Source organism: Schistocerca gregaria, chromosome 1 (genome assembly GCF_023897955.1).
Source record: "Schistocerca gregaria isolate iqSchGreg1 chromosome 1, iqSchGreg1.2, whole genome shotgun sequence".
NCBI classification, from domain to species: Eukaryota; Metazoa; Arthropoda; class Insecta; order Orthoptera; family Acrididae; genus Schistocerca; species Schistocerca gregaria.
This window is the reverse complement of record NC_064920.1, coordinates 164,158,367-164,181,809: the sequence shown is the minus strand read 5'-3', so window position 1 is coordinate 164,181,809 and position 23,443 is coordinate 164,158,367. Positions and strand designations below refer to the sequence as shown.

The 23,443-nt window shown below is 39.3% G+C and overlaps 1 protein-coding gene across 5 annotated transcripts in view; it reads left to right on the top strand.

The window, feature by feature from the left end:
* LOC126335947 (SPRY domain-containing SOCS box protein 3) overlaps positions 1 to 23,443 on the top strand; it is a 71,295-nt gene that overhangs the window by 8,820 nt on the left and 39,032 nt on the right. For 2 of the 5 annotated variants that reach the window (XM_049999427.1, XM_049999447.1), the window contains exons 2-5: positions 432 to 622; positions 18,873 to 18,975; positions 19,066 to 19,191; positions 19,409 to 19,657. In XM_049999427.1, the coding sequence (XP_049855384.1) occupies positions 432 to 622; positions 18,873 to 18,975; positions 19,066 to 19,191; positions 19,409 to 19,657 (669 nt within the window). Of the gene's footprint in view, positions 1 to 431; positions 623 to 18,872; positions 18,976 to 19,065; positions 19,192 to 19,408; positions 19,658 to 22,677; positions 22,781 to 23,443 lie in introns of those variants that run through there. The other 3 variants (XR_007564899.1, XM_049999443.1, XM_049999434.1) reach the window with 3 other exon arrangements.

Here is a 23,443-nt window from a genome sequence, read left to right as displayed (position 1 = left end):
GTAAGCTCTTGTCGGTTAGCACTTTCTTTGCTCAGATCCTTAAATATCTCTTGTTATTTTAACTTACTATTGTAGCCATGGCTATCCTTTCATTTTCCTTTCTGAAGTCTTAGGATTTTGCCTCTTGCAGTATCTGATACTGTAGTTTACTACATCTGTTACAGGGTACAGCTTATTATTGTATGTTGATAAAGTAATGTTGACCGGTCAATTATGTTTTTCATTTATATAATGCATTATATACTTTTATCGTACAAACTTCATTGGTTGGCACAGTTTAATGTTGTGTTATCTTTGAGTCTCTCTGTACTCTTGCATGTGACTCGTGAGTATAGTCAGTCTTCCAGCCTGTTATTTGTCAGCTTTAGGGTTCTCAGTTCATATTACACATGTTTGTTTTATAATTATGAAAACATTCTGTTCAATTTTAGGTCACGAGTGGGCATGGGATGATGCCTTTTGTACGCCAGATACACACTTAGTTGGTAATAACCGGGGAGTACTCTTTCACCCGGGCTACAGCTCAGGCACTGCTGCAGTTCGTGGAGACACACCATGCGAAGCTGGAAGAGATTATTATTGGGAAATAAAAATGCTTACACCTTTGTATGGGACAGATGTGGTAAGCTTTTTGTGTGTGTGTGTGTGTGTGTGTGTGTGTGTGTGTGTGTGTGCAAAGAACAGAAGCATTTTATTATTAATGCAGTGGGACAGTTGCTATTAACTTTAAGCATTTAGAAATATTTAGCTGTTAGTGGGCTTTTTTTGTGTACGATAGTTTAGTATAAAGCAGGAGACAGCTACTATTATTACATGGTCTCCAATCACCCTTCCCCTCCCCTGCCCCTCCAAATTGTCATGTACAACATAACTAAGGAGTGTTTGCACTCGCCTCAATAATGGTAACAGGTTTATCAGCTTATGCACCTTACACAACGAACCGAAACAGAAATGGATATGGATGATGACAAAGTATAACAGTGATGAACTCCAATGATTAGTACTGGCACTAATACATGTACTAATTATTTTAAAACATGCATATACAGTTTTTTCTACTACCTGCTACCTACACCAACAACATTAACAATTAGATTAAGTGAAGCAGAGAAACCTTACTGCAAAGATGACTCCAATGCTGAAGCAGAAACCAACTGTGCTAAAAAAAAAAAAAAAAAAAAAAAATGAAATTGAGTAGACCGTTATGTATTTACACAAAGAAAACCCATTTGAAATCTGACCTTAGAGACTATGTCATTTACTTAAATATCATGACGCTGATAGAGTAGGTTAGATATATTCTTTGTTCCATAGATTCACAGTGAGAAGATGCCCAAAGAAGTAGAACATGACAAAAAACAGTAATACAATATATGTAAGAAAATTATAGATATGCTTTAAAATTATAGATATGCTATTGCATCTTCCACAGATACTAAGTGAAACGGTCTTTGTATAATAAATAAAAAACTGCCAAACATATTTTCTTTTGCAAGATAATTGCAAACTTGTCACAAAGTGGCAGACTCTTCAAGATCAACGTAAACTGATGTAAGCTTGCAAAGTTTCAGGAACTGGCTGTGAATGATGACTGTAGGACTATATAACAACCCCTCACATATCTGTCCCATAGGGTTTGTGAGAACAAGATCAGACTAATTACAGCATGCACAGAAACATTTAAACACTCATTCTTCTTGTACTTCATACATGAATGGAATCCCTAATAACTGGTGTAGTAGGCTGTGTCCTCGCCCATGCACTTAACAATGGTTTGCAAAGTATAGATGTAAAAACATGTAAATGGTAAGCTTGGGAATTCATGACGACTTGTATTTGGGGATCTGTATATTTTAACTGTTCCCTGTATTTACATTTATGAAATGGTTATCTTTGTACATAGTAATCCAGAATTATTTATAGGAAACCATTTTCAGCCTGTGTGTGATACAAGAAACAAAGCTAACAGTATGTTACGATCGTATAGATCAATACTCTACTCCCCAGCTCTGCAACACGTGGCCATGAAAATTTATTCAAAGCAGAAAAAGTCTTCACAGTACGGAACTACCTCTTCAAAGTTGTGGGCTGGATTATTATTTTTTTTTTTTTTAAGTTTTAGTAATAAAGAATTTTCTAGGAGTCGTTTATTAGTTTCCATGAAAATTTCATAAATCTATCATCCTAAAACTCTACTCTCTTGATGATTATTGCCATGTTTCTGTCATCTGCAAATAAAATAAACTTGGCATCCAATAATATTACTGATCAGAAGTCACATATACAAGAAAAAGTGAGAGCCATAAGATGGTACATTGTGGGGCAACACAAGTTATTAATTCCCAGTTGGGTGGTAGTTGATAGCTTAATACAGGCCTCGTTCCTGTTGACGAAGACTGGGTAGTGGTGTTGCAACATGACAAATCCCACTTATCACTCATTCCTCATTGGCTGTAACCGCATATGTAGGAAGTTATGGCTTGCCCTTTATTTATGTAGTGGACAGATGCAGGGCTTAAGATGCTGGATTCATATTTTGGACAAGAAGGGGGTCGGACCACAATGACGTTTCCACTGTTTTCCCGAAACTGTGTGAGGTGTGTGCCAAGTGCTTCCTTTGAACAGACCAGTAGTAATATTCTTCCCATCACTATCCACTGTAATATTTACATAGATTAGATTAGAGATTAGGTATATTTTCATTCCACAGACCCAGATATGAGATGATTCTCAAGGATGTGGAACATTTCAGAAAATGTAACATAAAAAATCATAGAACATTTGAATTAATACTCACTTCCTTGCTAATTTATAAGGAGATTGTCAAGATATGGGAATACATTACAGTTAACTGGAACTGCTGCTATTTACAAAATTAATACACTGTCAGAATGAAACATAGTTACGCACTTTTAATAAATTTATCATCCACAAAATAACTAATCTTTTATGACTGTTGCGATCAAGTGGTGTCAAAGCTGAAATCTAAGAGACATTTTTACTTAAGCTGGTCTGACAGTCCCTGTCATGAATTCATTTATAGAATAGGTGGTGTTGGCTACCAAAAAAATCTTTCAAACTGTGTTTACACAGGCTTTTTTCTTATGAGCTCAGTATCAAGTTCTAACCTCCCTTCTGTAGAACACAGGTCATGTTACATACTTCAGCACTACTACAGGGTAATTTTGTCATTGGTCTCTTCCTTTCCTCATCCACACTTGACTTAGTTGGAAGTGCATAATCTATTTTCCAGTAAGTACTCCTCAGCTTGTATCCGTATATAGTTACGGTATTTACTCGAATCTAAGCCGAATTTTTTTCGGATTTTTGTAATCCAAAAAACCACCTGCGGCTTAGTGTCAAGTGCAAAGTAAGCAGAAGTTCTGAAAAAATGTTGATAGGTGCCGCCACAACTAACTTCTGCCATCGAATATATGTAGCGCTACACAGGCATGCTTTGCAGGCACAAAGACAAATACTGATGCCAAAACCTCTGCGCCTTAAAAAAATTTTAAAAAAAGGTGGAAGACAAGCTTTTTTCTCTCCGCCCCGAGTTTCGACCACTTCATTTTCATACATTATCCAATGAAGTAAATACAAATTCCATATTGTTCATATTTGAATGTAGCAGCATTTCAATGTTCTACGAAAATCCGCCTGGCAAGACTGTTTGGGGTGTTTGTCAATATGGCCAACTCTATGTTCTGTATTTTTTCCTACCTATGAGAAGAGATGGTTGATAATAGGAACTTCTATGAATTGTGAATCACACGCAGTATTCTCTTCACCATAAGAATAATACAAATATAAACATTTTGCTATGTATTCTTTCGTGTTTGCTGCTATCTCATTTAAATCCTGTCTGCCTAATAAACTACGAAACTAGAGTGAGACAACAGCAAACGCGGAAGAATATAAATATCATGTCATGTTTATATACATATTATTCTTATGCCTAATAGTGATACAGTCAGAATTGAAGCATGGCAGTTGACTAGATTTTTAAATCTAAGATGACTAATTTCTGTGCAGAATATAATGTACTAAAGAGGCATCTGCAAAGATTTTCAAACGGAGAAAATTTTCGCTAAACTTTCATTCAGAACATCTTCTATCTTGCGCAGCCTATTATTTGGTTCTTGTTGACCATTATCAAAGAAAGCAGCAGTGTAAGTAACAACAAATAGCAGTCCCTTGCCATTTTTTCGATAATGATACGATTCCTCTCTCTTTTTTTAAAAAAAAATCGTAAGCGCCGGTAGCGCGCAGAAAAGCAAGCAATGCCGCGAGCGGCGACAGACCGTAAACACTCATTATCAGAATGCAACAAACAATGCATGACACAGTACAGTAATGCATTTTCAGCTTAGAGTGACGTAAACACCTATAACAAAGAGAATGGCACTTATCAGATCAAAGAAAAATAAGCAATCAATTCAAACCACATGAAAAAGGAAGGGTACCCGTATAAGTACAGACGGAGCACCTGACGCATAGCAATGGCTACCTGGTAAAGCTTAACTGCTAAGCTTACGACTCGAATCAAACTACTGTAGCTGTATCGTCATTGATTCGACCTGAATTGTCTCTCATATTTCAATGGACCAACTTTGTTTCGATTTGGAGGTGTGGCCTAAAACTTTTCTCTCTGCTTGAATTTCGAGTCTCAAACTTCAGGTGCGGCTGTGATTTGGGAAAATTTTTTTCCTTTATTTCGAGTATCATTTTTCAGGTACGGCTTAGATTCGAGTGTGGCTTAGATTTGAGTAAATACGGTAGAACAGGCCAATTCTCAGCAAGGCCTCCGGTATCCCTGCCTGACAAGTTCGAAAGCCCACTAGAATGCATGAACCTAGGCGACACTCCTAATATTTGCAGGTGCTGCTGCCACCATCTAAGCACTAGTTGCGACCCAGCCCCATGTGCCCACCTGTTGGTGCCCACAGCTGCTCAGTGAAGCTAGCAGTGCCTTGACATCAGTTGTGTTCAAACTGTGCTCTCGTTCCTTAGTTCTTGATACTGCTATGTCTAGTCTCCAAGTTCGGTTTACTCTCAAGACTTAGCAATGTGTTATGTTGTCGTCATTGTTTACTCATCACCGTTGTTGTCTTTCTGTGGTTTTTCGACGACTCACCATCGACATCCTCAGCTGGTTGGCCAGTGTCTTCTGGTCATGACCAATTCCAGTTATTATAAGGTTGACTGTAAAGTGCCAAAGCAATCTGCTATACCTGAACACATTTGCTTAGAGGCAGAGGTATTTTTCCTGAAGCCCTAAGGAAATCTTAAACACAAAATATATAATGAACAGAAAAGTGAATAAGTGACTAGGTATGATTAACATATGTTATGTAAATTTCCTAGCCTAGAGACTCTTCTGCATCTGCATGCTTACTAGCCAATTTACAGGCCAGTTGCCGTTTGTAACAAGATGCTTAGTCATTCACGTGGTTGTCTAAAATGTATTCAGGTGTAGGCAGTAGTTTGTACCTTGGTTCAAGCATATGACACTGTGACAGTTCTAGTGCTTATCAGCAGTGAACCTGACAGCAACTCAAAATGCAATGGGCAGAGACAGAATATGATACAGTAGAAATGGAGAAAGAAGCAGTTTCTGAGTAAAAAAAAGGGCCATTTACTTCCACACAGGTATCAGGACATATGAGGAGGCTGTCTGTACTGTCTTTGACTCTTGGCCTCCTATCATCCATTCTCTGTTATGTACTTCACATTTGCTTTGTTGTGTTGAATACGTTCTTGACACACTCAGTTGCCAGATTTGAATCTACTATAATAATACTACAACCTTGGTGAATATTAGCGTAAATTGCAGATGTAATCATCTCCTTGAAGCACTGTGGTCTGGTTATATCTGTATATATACCAATGGATCCAAAATTCCACTAGAGGAGAACACTGGATGCGCTTTTCTATGCTCTCAGATCCAAGTTAGTAAAGCCTACAGACTGCTTAAGATACTTAAATTTTTACGACTGAGACAGTCGCAGTTTTGTAAGCAACCAAGTTTGTATCTTCAACTTCCTTCTTAAAGATACTAATTGTGCCTGACTCTCAGATTATTGTTAAAAATATACAACACCAAAGATGGAATAAAACAATCAACCATTATATTTTGAATGAGTTATTGGAATATGTTTGTTGTAAATGGAGAGCACAGACAATCATTGTGCTGTTTGCACCCACCATAAGGAGGAAGTTGACATCTTAGAGAAGCTAGTTTCATCTACAGGAACTCTTCTCGATTTGAAATTACCATGTACACACTACTTTTGTGATGTTAAGAGCCATGGAAAACAGCCGTGGCAAGAGATGTGGAATGTTTTCTAACAAATGAAAGGTGGATATAATGTGGCATTACAACCTCAAATTCTTACAAGGAAGTGGTTTATGAAGATGCATTTGCAGCAATCTAGGATTTACACCACCGTTCAGCTTCTATTTAACCATGCCTTGTTTCCTCATACACCTTACTAACTTAACCCTAATCCCAATTATTCTCCTTTGAAGGGAAAGTATACAAACAAATCTGCACCACAGCCATGGGCACCCACGTGGCACCCTCCCATGCCAACCTGTTTGTGGGCCATATAGAGGAGATCTTCCTGGCCTCCCAAAATTCCAAACCCTTAATCTGGTTAATGTTTGTTGACGATATATTAATGATCTGGACTCTGGGTGAAGACACCGTATCGTCATTTCTTCACAACCTCAACACTTTATTTTCCATCTGCTTCAGCTGGTCCTCCTCAACCTCGCATGCCACCTTCCTAGACATTGACCTCCTGCTCTCTGATGGCTCCATCTGCACCTTCGTTCACATTAAATTCACCAATGACCAACAGTACCTGCGTTTCGACAGCTGTCATCCCTTGCACACCAAAAAATCCTTGCCATGCAGCCTGGCAACCCAGGGATGTCATATCTGCAGTGACAAGAACTTTCTTGCTCAGTATCCTAAGGGTTTTGCCAAGGCCTTCACAGCCAGCCACTATCCCTCAGACCTAGTCTGCAAACAGATGCCTGTGCCATTTCCCCTCACGTCTCCACTCCTCCCACCATCCCCAAGAACCAATCACAAAGGATTGCACCCTTTGTCACCCAGCACTATCCCGGACTGGAACAACTCATCCACATCCTTCACCAGGGCTTTGATTGCCTGTCATCATGCTCTGAAATGGGGGACGTCCTATCTGAGACCCTTCCTGCTCCTCCTGAAGTAGTATTCCATTGCCCATCCAACCTCCAAGACATCTTAGTCCATCCCTATTCCATTCCCAATCCCAACCCCTTGCCACAAGGATCACATCCCTATGGAAGACCAATGTGCAAGACCTGCCCTCTGCCCCCATACAGCACTTCCTATTCCAGTCCTGTCACAGGTTTATCCTACCCCAACAGAGGCTAGACCACCAGTGAAAGTAGCCATGCCATTTACCAGCTCTGCTGCAACCATTGAACAGCTTTTTATATTGATGGGATGAACGGCCACTGCCAAACTGTAACAGCCAAGAGCAAAGTAGACCACCCTGTGGCACAACATGCAGCTGAGCATAAAATGCTTGATTTCGATGGCTGTTTCATGACCCAAGCAATCTGGATCCTCTCTTCCACCACCAGATTTTCTGAACTGCTCCTGTAATTATCCTGGACTCAACCTACAGTAACAGTCTGTCCCAACACCCTCCACCCAACAGTTTTCACCCACTCTGTCCTATCATCGCCTCACCATTCTCATCTTCCCCATTCTTCTTTTCGCTCCTTTTTTCCTCATCTCCCTGCCCTACAACCTCCCGATGCCATTCTAGTCCTTGCACACTCTGCAGACAATGTTCCTCTGTCCCACCACCTGTCCACTACTATTCCTCCATCTTCCCCACCCTCTCCAAATTGCTGCTGCCATTCCACTTGATAGTTGCCAGAGTTGGTGGTCATGTGTGTGTCAGGTGTGCCTGCTTGCATATATGAATAGTGTGTTTCTCTGTTTCCCTTTTGCTGATGAAGGCCATGGCTGAAAGCTTTGTGTAAGTGTCTTTTAATTGTGCATGTCTGCAACTTAATGTGTATTCTTTACGATAAATGGTAATCTATCGTTTCCTACATTGTTAATACTCTCCTTGTTTCCTGTATGTCTGTATAAAATCAATATTTACAATTCCCCTGCTCGTGTGAGAGATTCTGAGTCAGAAGCTGATGAAAATCACATTTTGTTTTCGTGTTCCAAATTTGACAATGAACAACTGGAATTTTTGAAGACTTTGATTAGCATCGGTTACCTCCCTCTTGCTCAGTGTCTTCTTCTTTTGGTTTCTAAAAATAATTTGCCTTTATGAAGTGATTGCGCATTCTCCTAAGAGCAAATGGAAAAATCTATAGATTTTAATCATATTCATATTTTTATTTATCTGTTTCTCTTATTGTTAAATTCAAGAAAGAGTATGAATTGATAACATAAAGATGTCTAGTTTAGTTATACGATTTGTGAAATAATTGTTGTGCAAGGGCTTGATCTTTCAGTTCTGTAAATAGGCATTTTCGCTGCGCAACTATGTATTCTATGTAAACATGTTTTTTTCTTTGGTTAAATAGTCTACAAACTCAGGAGGCCAAATAAAACAACTCCGTGCAACATTTTGCAGATTGCAAGTGCTCATGGGGCACACCCTCTTCTTGACTAATGTGGTTCTAGAATTGTTTTTCAGTTAGGAAATACAGTGTTATTGCTGTTTTAGTAGTATTATTGGTGTTTGAAATGTGGGACATCAGAGACAGTGGCAAATACTCTAGCCATCACTCTCCACACCTTTCTGCTTAAGCCCTTGTTTAGACTGTAATGTAATTTATTACGATTCTATTACAATTAATTTAATTTCAGATCTACAACTTTATCCAAATATAAGTGTAGAAGGTAACCGCATGGCTTTCATCTGGTTAAATAAGTGGAGAACTTCACTCTAAAACTAAATTGAAAGATAATGTGAAAAGTAAAGTTGCTACTCAACATATAGCAGAGATGCTAAGTCGCAGATAGGTGCAACAAAAAGACTGTCACAAATATAGGTCACGGCCAGTAAGGCCTTCATCAAAAGTAGATGGCGCACACACACAAACACACACACAAATGCAACTCACACAAACAATTGCAGTCAAAGCAACTGAGGCCACACAGCAAGCAGCAACTCCAGTGCATGATGGGAGTGGTGACTGATTCGGGGTAAGGAGGAGGATGAGGCGGGAAGGGGGAGGTATAGTAGGATATGGGTGGCGGACAGTGAAGTGCTGTTGGGGAGTGCGAGAAGCAAGGTGGAAAGAGAGTATGTGTGGTTGGGTGATAAGACAGAGTGCAGCAGAGAAGGGGGAGGTGGTAGCGTAAAAGGAGAGAAGTAAAAAGACTAGATTCGATGGAGGAATGAGAGCTGTGTAGTGCTGGAATGGGAACATAGAAGGGGTTGGATGGGAGACGACAATGAGTGATGAAGGTTGAGGCCAGGAGTATTAGGGTATATAGGATACATTGCAGGGAGAGTTACCACCTTTGCAGTTCAGAAGAGCTGGTGTTGGTGAGAAGGATCCATATGCCACAGGCGGTGAAGCAATCATTGAAATGAAGGATGTCATGTTTGGTAGCATGCTGAGCAACAGAGTGGTCTACTTGTTTCTTAGCCAAAGTTTGTTAGTGGCCATTCACATGAACAAGCAGCTTGTTGGTTGTCATGCCCACATAGAATGCAGCACAGTGGTTGCAGCTTAGCTTGTAGATCACATGCTTGGCTTCACAGGTAGCCCTGCCTTTGATGGGATACATGATGTTCGTGGCCAAACTGAAGTAAGTGCTGGGGGAGGGGAGGATATATAGGACAGGCCTTGCATCTAGGACTGTTACAGGAGTATGAGCCATGAGATACGGGGTTGAGAGCAGGGATTGTGTAGGGATGGATGAGTATGTCATGTAGGTCTGGTGGACGGCGGAATACCACTTTTGGAGGGGTGAGAAGGATAGTGGACAGGATATTTCTCATTTCAGAACACGACTAGAGGTAGTCAGAACCCTGCCGGAGAATATAATTCAGTTGCTCCAGTCCTGGGCGTTACTGAGTTATGAGGGGAAAGCTCCTCTATGGCTGGACGGTGAGACTTTGGGAGGTGGTGGTAGACCAGAAAGATAAAGCGCAAGAAATTTGTTGTTGTAAAAGGTTGGGAGGATAATTATGGTCTGTGAAGGCTTGTGTGAGACCCTCACTATTTTTCTACAGGGACCACTTGTCTATACAGATGCAACAACTACGGGCGGCTAGCGTTATGGAAGGGACTTCTTGGTATGGAACGGATGGCAGCTGTCAAAGTGAAGGTATTGCTGGAGGTTAGTAGGTTTGATATGGACAGAGGTGCTGATGTACCCATCTTTGAGGTGGATGTCAACATCTCGGAATGTGGGTTGTTGGGTTGAGTAGGACCAGGTGAAGCAAATGGGGAGAAGTTGTTGAGATTCTGGAGGAATGTGGATAGGGTGTCCTCACAATCGATCCAAATCACAAAGATGTCATCAATGAATCTGAAACAAGTGACGGATTTAGTGTTCTGGGTGTTTCGGAAAGAATTCCTGTAGATGGCCCATGAATAGGTTGGTATAAGGTGGTGCCATGCAGGTGCCCATAGCCGTACCTTGGATTTGTTTGTAGGTAATGCCTTCAAAGCAGAAGTAATTGTGGGTGAGGATACATTGGGTCATGGGGACTAGGAAGGAGGTTGTTGGTTTGGAATCTGTCAGGTGTTGGGAAATGTAGTGTTCAATAGCAGTAAGGCCATGAGCATTAGATATGTTAGGTGGCATCAACAATGATGAGTAGGGCACCGTATGGTAAAGGGACAGAAATTATCGAGAGTCAGTGGAGGAAACGGTTGTTATCTTTTATATAGTAGGGTAGGTTCTGGGTGATAGGGGTGATAGTTTGAAGATGTTGATCTATGAGAGCAGAGTGTCTCTCACTGGGGGCACAGTAACCAGTCACAACGGGGTGTCCTTGGTGGTAGGGTTTATGGAGTTTAGGAAGTGTGTAGAAGGTAGAAGTGTGGGGAATGGTAGTGATGAACAGAGGGATGGACTCCGGGGAGAGGTTCTGGGATTGGCCTAAGAATTTAAGGAGTGACTGGAAATCCTGCTGGATTTGTGGAATGGGACACTGTGGCAAGGTATGTAAGTTGATGTAACTGACAGCTGGCAGAGTCTTTCTGCCAGATAAACCTTGCGCTTCAAAACAGAGGGGGAGCCTTCATCCGCAGGTAGGATTATAAAGTCGCGAACATTTTTTAGATGGTGGACTGTGGTTCTTCCTGCGGATGTAAGGTTAGTTTGCATGTTGAGGGATTTGGGGAATGATGGTGAGGCAAGGTTTGAGGTTAAGAAATTCTGAAAAGTTAACAGGGGATGATTTTGGGATGGTGGGGGTGGATCATGGTTGGATGGAGGAGTGAACTGAATTAGGCAGGGTTCGACATTGGTCTTTTGTTGAGACTGATTTGTAGGGTTGATGGCGTAAATGTGTTTCCATTGTAGGGACCAAGAAAAGGAGAGGAGGTCTTTAATTTGAGAGTGAGGCAAAAGGTGAGGCCTTTGGAAAGAACTGATATTTCTGTGGGGCTAAGGCTTTTATGGGAAAGGTTCGTGACTGTGTTTCGGGTCTGTTTGGATACTGGATTCTGTGTGATGGTGGGAGTGAATTTTGGAGGGTGATGTAAATGTATTAGGTCTGCGAGACAGGGTTCGATAGCTATGAGGAGATGTGGAGAAGGTTTGGAGGTTGTTGTAGGTGTGGTGGACAGTGGTACTCCCAAGGCAGAAGTAGGAAGTGAACAGAGTGGAGAGCTTCTTGACGTGGCGTTGTGTGTGTTGGGATTGCATAACACGAGAATTTTGTGGATGGAGAGAAGGTACTGCAAGGGGGTTTGGGCTTGGTTGATATGGTTTTGCAGGACTATGTTGGTGAGGGTTAAGAATTGGCAGAATCTGAACAGGTAGAGGTCATTATAGAAGGATGGGTGGCACCCAGAGAGGGGTAATTTGATGGTTATGCCATTTGGGGGGGGGGGGATTCCATGAGCCAAGCAACAACGCAGGGACGATATGTGGGACTGGGTTCTGATCAAGGATACAGAAACTTTTCTGTATTCACACAGATGGAAGCAACAAGGATCCATGGTGGTGGAAAAAAATGTTAAAAATTATGTAAATAATGTAGAATTATGTCCAAAAAATCGCAGAAATACACCCAAATACTCATGAAAAATCACAAGAAGGATGAAACTGAGGCAAAAGGGGAAAACCAAATGAAATCTGCGGAAGTCGACAATAGTGAAAGGTGAAAGCTTACTAAAATTGACGAGAATTCACAGAGAGACCAAAGAAAAGATATAAATATATATTTTACTGTGGGTAGCAGGTCTGACGGTGGATAAGTTTCAAGAAGAGGGGTGGCAGATGTGACTGGATGAGGTGGAATTGGTGCAACCTGGGATAGAATGGAGAAAGAGGGTGGGGGAGGGGTTCGTAGGATGAGATACAAGATTGTGTGGCACCGGAAAGGTGCAGGAAATAACACCCTGAAAGTACAGGAGAGTCATGCAGGGAAGTTAGCAATGTTTCAGAAGAATCTTTTGATTTAAGTTGTAAGATGTTACAACATATTAACAACTAATTATCTGGGTCTCCTCTAACATCAGAAACTAAGTTGGGCACTGTGAATGAAATATTGGGAATGTTTCAATTTCAAAACATCTTAAAATGCTTCTACCTTAAATCTTGAAGAGCTAGCAGGGGTGTGCCCACATATAATCTTTGTACTGTCTCAGTTTGGTTATGGATACATGAGTTGTAACTGAGCAAGAGCTTCACATCTGAAGATCATACATATATTTGACTAACAGGTGTTTAGTGAAGAGCAGATGCAGCAATACCACTCTGATTCTCAATCATCAGCACCAATGTTGGTGAGCTGCCATTTGCTGTCCATGGCATATCATGCTTCAGGAAGTCTGGATTCCCTGCAGATAAGAGCATGCCAAGAGAATGAAAGTTTATGAATTAAAAACCAGCAAGTGTCATATATTAAAAGATGTAATTATAATCCTCCCTGAATTCTTCAGAATCCTACTATAGCTTTAGACTTACTGGGGTACAAAAACCGAGCGGGATAGTGTAGTGGTTAGCACACTGGGCTCACATTCGGGAGGATGACAGTTCAAACCCACATCCGGTCATCCAATTTTATGTTTTCCTTGATTTCCCTAGTTTACTTAAGGCAAATGATGGGATGGTTCCGTTTGAAAGGGCACAGCCGCTTTCCTTCTTCATCCTTTGCTAATCCGAGCTTGTTCTCCGTTTCTCATGATCTCGTTGTCGACGGACATTGAACACAAATCTCCTCCTCCTCCTCCTCTGGAGTACACAAGGATTATACCGATCATATTTTTAAATCCAGCATTGCAGCCTTTTAGTGATTTCCACCAGTGAGCAAAATTAAGCAGATACAATTTTCTGCTCTTTTGTGCTTCCTATAAGGTTCGAAAGACATATTTATCAAGCAAAATCACCGTCTCTGTTGCAGGAATACTTGCACTTCTGAGGGCAGTGGAGCAAATGAGATGGGTTATGCAGTAAAGTTGCTTATCTGTTTGTGCCCTTCGACATAAGCACAGGCAGATACCATTACAAATTATGTTGGTGTTAATCCTCCAAAAATGATCATGATATGCATTTTGACGGTATATTGCCCAACGATGATTGGAGTTCTTCTCTGAGAGACCCTACCACTGTTTGGTGTACCAAATCCATTATTTTGCAAGGATTGAGTCATTAGCCTATCACATGATCTGTCTTCCGTGCTGTTGTTGTGGTCTTCAGTCGAGAGACTGGTTAGGTGCAGCTCTTCATGCTACTCTAACCTGTGCAAGCATCTTCATCTCCCAGTACCTACTACAACCTACACCCTTCTGAATCTGCTTAATGTATTCATCTCTTGGTCTCCCTCTACGATTTTTACCCTCCAATACTAAATTGGTGATCCCTTGATGCCTCAGAATATGTCCTATCAACCGATCCCTTCTTCTGGTCAAGTTGAGCCACAAATTTTTTTTCTCCCCAATTCTATTCAGTACTTCCTCATTAGTTATGTGATCTACCCACCTAATCTTCAGCATTCTTCTGTAGCACCATATTTCGAAAGCTTCTATTCTCTTCTTGTCTAAACTATTTATCGTCCATGTTTCACTTCCATACATGGCTACACTCCATACAAATACTTTCAGAAACGACTTCCTGACACTTAAATCCATACTCGATGTTAACAAATTTCTCCTCTTCAGAAACGCTTTCCTTGCCATTGTCAATCTACATCTTATATCCTCTCTACTTCGACCATCGTCAGTTACTTTGCTCCCCAGATAGCAAAACTCATCTACTTCTTTAAGTGTCTCATTTCAGAGTGTAATTCCCTCAGCGTCTTCTGATTTAATTTGACTACATTCCATCATCCTCATTTTACTTTTGTTGATTTTCATGTTATATCCTTCCAAGATACTGTCCATTCCGTTCAACTGCTCTTCCAGGTCCTTTGCTGTCTCTGACAGAAGTACAATGTCATCAACAAACCTAAAAGTTTTTATTTTTTCTCCATAGATTTTAATACCTACTCTGAATTTTTCTTTTGTTTCCTTTACTCCTTGCTCAATATACAGATTGAATAACATAGGAGAGAGGCTACAACCCTCTCTCATTCCCTTCCCAACCATTGCTACCCTTTCATGTCCCTCGACTCTTATAACTGCCATCTGCTTTCTGTACAAATTGTAAATAGACTTTTGCTCCCTGTATTTTATCCCTGCCACCCTCAGAATTTGAAAGAGAGCATTCCAGTCAACATTGTCAAAAGTTTTCTCTAAGTCTACAAATGCTAGAAATGTAGCTTTGCCTTTCTTACTCTATCTTTTAAGATAAGTCGTAGGGTCAGTATTGCCTCACGTGTTCCAATATTTCTATGGAATTGAAACTGATCATGCCAGAGGTCGGCTTCAACTAGTTTTTCCATTCGTCTGTGAAATTGTGTTAGTATTTTGCACCTGTGAGCAATGGCTTATTAAACTGGTAGTTCACTAATTTTCACGTCTCTCAACACCTGCTTTCATTGAGATTGGAATTATTATATTCTTCTTGAAGCCTGAGGGTATTTCGCCTGTCTCATACAGCTTGCTCTCTAGATGGTAGAGTTTTGTCAGGGCTGGTTCTCCCGAGGCTATCAGTAGTTCTAATCGAATGTTGTCTACTCCCTGGGCCTTGTTTTGACTTAGGTCTTTCAGTGCTCTGTCAAACTCTTCATGGAGTATTATATCTCCCATTTCATCTTCATCTATGTCCTCTTCCATTTCCATAATATTGTCCTCAAGTATGTCACCCTTGTATAGACCTTCCATATATTCCTTCCATCTTTCTGCTTTCCCTTCAAAGCTTAGAACTGGGTTTCCATTTGAGCTCTTGATATTCATACAAGTAGTTCTCTTTTCTCCTAAGGTCTGTAATTTTCCTGTTGGCAGTATCTATCTTAACACCTAGTGTGGTGTGCCTCTACATCCTCACATTTGTCCTCTAACCATCCCTGCTTAGCCCTTTTGCACTTCTGCCGATCTCATTTTTGTGATGTTTGCATTCCTTTTTGCCTGCTTCATTTAGTGCATTTTTATATTTTCTCCTCTCATGAATTAAATTCAATATTTCTTCTGTTATCCAGGGATTTCTGCTAGCCCTCATCTTTTTACCTATTTGATCCTCTGCTGCCTTCACTATTTTATCTCCCAAAGCTACCTTCTTCTTCTGTATTTCTTTCCCCCGTCCTTGTCAATTGTTCCCTCATGCTCTCCCTGAAACACTCTACAACCTCAGGTCCTTTCAGTTTATCCAGCCCCCATCTCCTTAAATTCTCACCTTTTTTTGCAGTTTCTTCAGCTTTAATCTACACTTCATAACCAGCAGATTGTGGTCAGAGTCCACATCTTCCCCTGAAAATGTCTTACAATTTAAAACCTGCTTCCTAGATCTCTGTCTTACCATTATATAATCTGTCTGAAACCTTCCAGCATCTCCAGGCTTCTTCCACTTGTACAACCTTCTTTCATGATTCTTGAACCAAGTATTAGCTATGATTAAGTTATGTTCTGTGCAGAATTCTACCAGGTGGCTTCCTCTTTCATTCCTTACCCCCATTCCATATTCACCTACTACTTTTCCATCTCTTCCTTTTCCTACTATCAAATTCCAGTCACCCATGACTATTAAATTTTCGCCTCCCTTCACTATCTGAATAATTTCTTTTATCTCATCATAATCTGCCTTTCATAATATATAAAAATCAGATGAAGATTTTTGGAGATTTCGGTGTGCACTCTATGGCTGGCTCATTGTGTACTTTTGTATTGTGTCAGCAGTCCACTTTTTACCTATGTATTATTGTAAGCTTTGTGATTTTTGTTTTAATTGACTAAGAGGATTGCACTTTAAGTTTTTACAAATGCCAACTGAGAACAATGTTGGGATAAGAGATTACTATTGTTTTAAAATTGGTTATTGTTTAAACAATGGCAACCCATAAGTTGGCCAAGTAGTTGATTTGCAGGGAATTTTTAAAGAAACGGAGCTGTGAAAAAATGGGAATGTTTAATGTTTTATCATTTTTGTTGAGGCCTAACTGTACAATAATGCCTTGCAGTGTGTCGTTCAACTTTTTGTAATTGGGTGTCTTCAGAAAGGATTGTTTACAGTTGGTTTGCTGAATTTTGTCATGGTCATGGTGCCATCGGAGATGGATTTTGTGAAGGTTGACCAAAATCTGTTGTTCATCCAAGAACACAGTTGATGTGTGCAACATGAGTTAAGAGGATCACCATGCGACTTACCGTGCGATAGAGGCATCGTGAGATGTTTCGAAGATTGCAGTACATGTGGTTTTGTGCAACATTTATCTGTGAAAAAGACCTGTACTTGGTGCGTCAGTTGCTGTAAGGAAATGTCTGAAAAATTTAACTGAGGAAATGAAAAATCTGCATACAACAGTATAACAGGAGCCAAAATTTGGATCTATTAATAGGTGCTGGAAACTAAGCAGCAGTCAACTGATTTGGTGTTCTGAAAATGAACTGAAAGGTACAAAAGTAGTTTGCTCCTGAAGTAATTCCAAGAAAATTATGGTTTGTTTCTCTGGTTATGGTGGATGTGTCATGCCTGTTGCAACAGAGTACCCAAGAGCAACTAATACTGAATGGTATTTGACAATTTGTGTGCCACAGGCTGTTGATGAAATCAGGGGAAAAAACTGAAAAAGTTGTCATTTTTCTTTGTGACAATGCCAATTATCTTATAAGTCCTCAAGCAGTTGAATATTTGGCAGGGAAAAGTATTGACTTAAAGTCTTGTTGCCTGTATTCCTCAGATTTGTCACCTAATGACTACGTCTTGTCCCCCTTATGTCAAACAAAATGTATGTGGAGAGTGATTTTCATTGCCTTGAGAAGCTGTGGACTCCATACAATAAAATGTTTTTGGGGTACCGACATCGGAGGATGGGGGCAATGTTTCTAAAGTTGTTAGAATGCATACAAAAGTGTATTAATTTAAAGACAAATATTTTGAGAAAAAATAAATTACATGTACCCTTTTTTTTTTTTTAGAAAAGAAAAGCCTTAAAATATGGCTATTACACCTAAGACAAAAATTGTATTAATAGGTTTTAACATTTTGTGTCAGTGAATGGCATCAAATGTGACAGTGTTTAAGGTTTTAACAGACTTCAATTTATTAGTGTTTAGCTTTCACACCTATTAACAAGATTCACTTGTAATAGTTTAACGAAGCTCCTGATAACAATATTGCTAGTTTCAAATAGTCTAGTCCATATCCAAAATCAATAAATGTCAGATTGTGAACTCACTGGACAAAAAATTAATCACCCCAATGCACATGCACAGATGAATTGTTATGCCTTATAGATGGCACAGTAGTCACATGTACTGCTTCTCTGGGAGCATATAGTAGTAGTAGTGATCAGCAAAACATCTATGTTTCAAGTAGACATTGTGTGTAAAAATATTTAAATAATAAAATGTAATACATGGTCACAAAACATGTTGTCAGAATTGTGGTCAGAGAAAGATCCTGACTGATAGGGACCTCTGATACATTTCATGGCTTGTGAATCAAAATTGTTTCCAAACCTGACAGGGATAGCTCCAGGCAGTGAAAGAAAGTCCATTCCAACCCGTTAGCAAGAGAACATTGTGACAGGAATGGCATGCATTGAATGTTTTGAGTCAGTCACTTTGCAAGAGGCCATTGCTCACATAAGCACATAGACGATAAGAGGAAAGTTCATCAGGCTGGAAGAATATGTGACTGAGTTTCTGTACACTCCTGCACTCTATTGCATCTTGAATCAATCTGCAACATCATCTCAGTCGAACTCCACAGGAAGTCTTTGGGACATGTTGGAACAGTGGGTAAAATGCCAAGATCAGCATCCTCAGCAAGTGGCTTAACCTGGTTGCTGTCTACCTGCACCACCTTGTGGACTCATTTACTATCCAAATCCAGGTGGTGGTTATCTCCAGAGATGGAATTATATGGTATTAAGTTATGCTTGAAATGATTTCTCTGGGGTGACTAGTTTTTTGTCTGGTGAGCTTATGTTGTGCATACATTGACTAACTACAGATTATTTTATGAAATTTGGATGGGTAGAAGGATAGATCATGGAATATTGCAAATATTTGTGTACTCAGTTTGTTTGGTAGCATAATTGTGTGTTTCTTTTTTTTAGATGGTGGGTGTTGGAACCCCTAATGCAGAGCTATCCAAATCTCGCTACCAGTTCTGCAGTCTTCTAGGGTGTGACCAGGAATCTTGGGGTTACTCGTATAAAGGTAGGTTTTGTATAAATAGATTTTGTAAACTTGAAGGGAAAAAGTGTGTTTCATATGTTGAATTTATAGCATCTTGTGTTTTGTTTTAAGGGCATATACAACACAATGGTGAGAAAAAGTCATACGGGCCTGGGTTTGGCCAGGGTAGTGTCATAGGTGTTCGTTTAGATATGTGGAATGGGACACTACAGTTCTTTTTAAACAGAATCCCGCTAGGTGAGTTCAATTGCACCAGCAATAATTGAGAGTTCTAAGGTTAATGAATGAGTTTTCGAAGGCTTAAAAACTACTGGTATAGTGAAGTTGCTGCAGCTTACTGTATTTACAAAGTATGTTTATTAGTAATTTTTAATATGTTTATTAGTAAATTTAGTAGTCATTCATTACATTGTTTATAATTATTCGTAAGTTAAATTATCCTCATATGTTGTAGGTATTGCATTCACCAATTTGAAGGGCAAAGTTCTCTATCCAATGGTGTGTTCTACTGCAGCCCATTCATCGATGCGAGTAATATACTCCTTCTCTTGTAAATCATCGCTGCAACTTTTGTGCATGCAAGAACTGACTAACAACAAAGTACAAATGGAACACTTAATGCGTGTACCAGGATTTAGAAACAGTTTACAGAGAGCTTTTTGGTGGCTTGCTCCAGATCCTTATATTCATAATTGTAAGCTGGGTGAGCGAGCAATTTTGTGATATTAAGGTGTATAGTATTATTTTTAATGAGAATAGCTTGTATACTCTCATTGTTAAAAATGCATGTTGGGAAATCATATGGTAAGATCAAATAAAAAAAATACGAAGATTTATATTTCCATTGTTTTGAAACATTAAATAAATTGGTTAGCACCTCAAGAACTTTGAGTAGTGAAATATTTTGAAATGTTTGTTTACAAAATAGGTGCTTTATTCAGCTGTACGCAAGTCTGAATTTGGCTAAAATTTTCTGCTGTTTTTCTATTCTGATGCCATGTAACACTATTTTGCAATTGTAATTATGACATGTACTCTGGAAACTATATCTCATCAAAAATTAAGTGTCCTATAACTGTTGTTTATTTGTCCTGTTCTTGAAGAGCTCTGAGGTGAACAAATATGACAGATTTTTCTGATGAAATGATTTATCCAATTTCTAATTTTGCCAATGATGAAGATACAAGTAGTGCCAGTAAACATGCATAAAAGAGACAAATGGGTAGGGGGAGTCAAATACAGTAAATTGGTAAGCACTGTGTTAGCTTCAGTCTAGAGATGATAGGACAGAGTGAGAAGTAAAGGTGGATTAAGTGGAAGAGAAATGAAATAAATACTGGCATTAGAAGGAAAGTGAAAAAAGAGAGGGTGGAAAATCACAATTAGAGAGAGGCAGATCGGCTGGTCAGTATCTGGTGAAATTCTAAGTACTGTTGTAAAGGAAATTTGAAAATAGAGCAATCTGTTCTAATTCTTGTAGCTGTTGGTGCCTTCCACAGGGAGGAAAGAAGGTAGTTGGGGTTAGGTCAGAAAGACAGGCAGGTCACTCAGACTGCATGTTGAAAGGGAGCCACACAATTTTGTGTGCCTTCAGTCTTCCAACAGTTGGGTTCCTCTTAACCTGGGGTTTGAGTGATTTGCTCCTCGTTTTTAACCACCCCCAACCTATTCCTCATTCCTCCCAGTTGATTTTTCTATTTTCAAATGTGCAGTACTTTTAAAATTTTGCCATCTGTAATACACTGACTATGAATTATTTGTTTTTTCTTGTGTCTTTGAGTTCTGACATTGTAGAATTTTATCAAGTGTGGGATAGTTTAGCTGTCTTGTAATTGTACTACTCCCCCTTTTTTATGCTCTGAACATAGAGAGCCTTAAAGAATCATAAAAATGTTGTCAATGTAGTAGTGATACGTAAACATTGTATGAACTACACAAAATGTAATTTCCTGTTTAAGATTATAGTGTTACGAATACTGTAATGTGTTATTTTTCTGTATCAATTTTAACCAACATTGAGATGAATACTCCATGTGCCACTGCAGTGTGTGGTGGAGGGCACTTCGTACCAGTATTGGCACACTACTCCTGTTGCACTCGCATACTGAGTCCGGGGGAAAAATGTCCATATGAATCTATTTTTACTCTAATCTGTCAAGTCTTATTCTCATGTTGCCTGGATTGTCAGAGTCTTCTTCAAATAAAGGTTCTTTAATTTTGTGCAACATGGTTTTGTGAAAACAATTCTCCCTTTCTTCCAAAGTTTCCAATGTAGGTGTTTCACTTCCATGTGAGCTACACAGACCTACAGTACTAGCAGTGTATCTCTTAGTTCTTTAGATTTCTGCTCTCTTGCCTCCTCCATAGCAGTCCCATTTCTGAAGCATTACTCTAGCATTAGTCATTCGGGTGTCCTGCATATGATGGCCTGTTCACTAAAGCCTAAAATGTAGGCTGATCATTAAAATGAACTAAATGGTACATTTAATTTGGTTTTCTTAGTGAAAGCAATATTTATAATAAAAAATTGCATGGTAGGAAATCTTTTAATCTCTACAGAACTATTATACTCATCTTAATCTATGATCTGTTCTACGTACTCTAGCCTTGGTCTGCCCCCAGTACATTTCATCTCTCGTCCACCTTCCAGTGTAAGGTTAACTAGTCTTGAATGATTTAACTGATGTTACATGAGTCTGTCCCTTCTACCAGTAAAATCCTTCCACAAACGTCTTTCCTTGCCTATCCTTTTAGTAGCGCTTCATTTTGTACCTTTTACTGTCCACTTAGTTTTAACATTCTTAGGTATTATCACATTTCAAAGCTTCCGGTGTATTGTTCTCCATGTTTCTAATGGTCTACATAACTTCCGTACAGTCCTCCGTTTCAGGTGTACACTTTCAGGAACTCCCTCAGTTCCACACAATATCTGATATCAGTAAATCTTTTTTATTGAAGGAAATATTCTTGGTCTGTGCAACTCACATTCTGATACCTTCGTTGCTTTCTCTATCTTGTTTGAGTGTCTTTCTTGACCTCCCACATGGGGTTTGTAGAAACTGCAGATTATTTGTCTGTCTCTGTAGCTTTGATCATCAAACTATTGTGAGCCTGTTGTTTTACTTTACATTGTTGAATTCTTTCTCCGAGTCCGTGAATGTTGTAATTTTGTTACAAAAGCTTAAATTAAATATCATTTCTTGAAAAATGAAAAATTCTCTGATATTTAAATGCATTGGTCTCAATTATGAATGAAAAGCAGTCACAAATAAATGCTTTGCCGATTAAATAACTTTGTTTTAGGCTGTGAGTACTTGTAAAAAGAAAGAGCATGTTGTCGCATATGAGTACAACAAAAATTGTTAAGAGATAATTTATAATTACAACCTGTAATCACTTTGAGACGGCAATTGATACAGTTTACTTAAGTGTTTATTTGGAGTGTCCTAAAAATTCAGGTTCTGAAATGTGCTGACTTTGTTTACTTTGGACAGTCCTGTATGCAAATCAGTACTGATGATGAAAGTGTTCCGTTGATAGTAGTAACTATAGCATCTCTAATTTCAAACTTATGTTTTCAATGGGTATGTTGTAGCTAGACTTGTCAGTTTCCTGCTATACGCATATGTCTTTGACCAGGCCCTGTGTGAGTAAGAAATCAGATTTTCGATACTATTGTTCACTGAAAGTTGTAATCATGTAATATATTGTTCACTTTTTCAGAATTGAAAGATGGTTCTGTGATATTTTACACTGCGGAATGATATAACTCTTGGAGGGTAATTGAAAGTATCAACAAATACTCTCCACTCGCTCCAATATGCAGGTAACCATTTCCTGCATCTTGTGCTCATTCACCCTCTCCTTACCTTCCTCTTAATGCATATGAAAGGATGCTATCAATTTTGACTATCGTAATATTAATTATGAAATTTACAGCTACTTTTCATTAAAATAATGACCTGTCTTTCAATGAAGCAGCAGATTAATTTTTATGATGAATTTGCATGATTAAAGTAAATCTACTGATTTGTGGTCCATCTGCCTCTGCAGTATCAAGAGTTTGAAATGATTGAGGAGATTTTAACTTCGCAAAATGCTGCACCCTGTGCTTCTTATTACTTTCTGGAGAAAATCTGATTCTACTTTTTGTGCTGGTACAGTTGACGACTGCACGTAAGTTCTCTATCCTCATGGAGTAAGAGGATTCATATGTGGGACTTCCCAATTTGTGTGTACACATTTGTTTCTTATATCACTTCAGGCCTCATCCCTCTCCTGATAAATAGTTCAATTAGCCATGGTGAATGGCTGGCATGCCTTAAAGGTATAGGAGCCAAACTGTTGGCACAACCATATCGGATGCAGTATGTGTGGGGAAGCCAGGCTAACACATGGTTTTTGAAGACAGGCAGCAGTCTTTTAATTAGTTACAGAGGCAACAGTTTGTATAACTAACTAATGTGGTCTCATAAAATTACCTGAAATG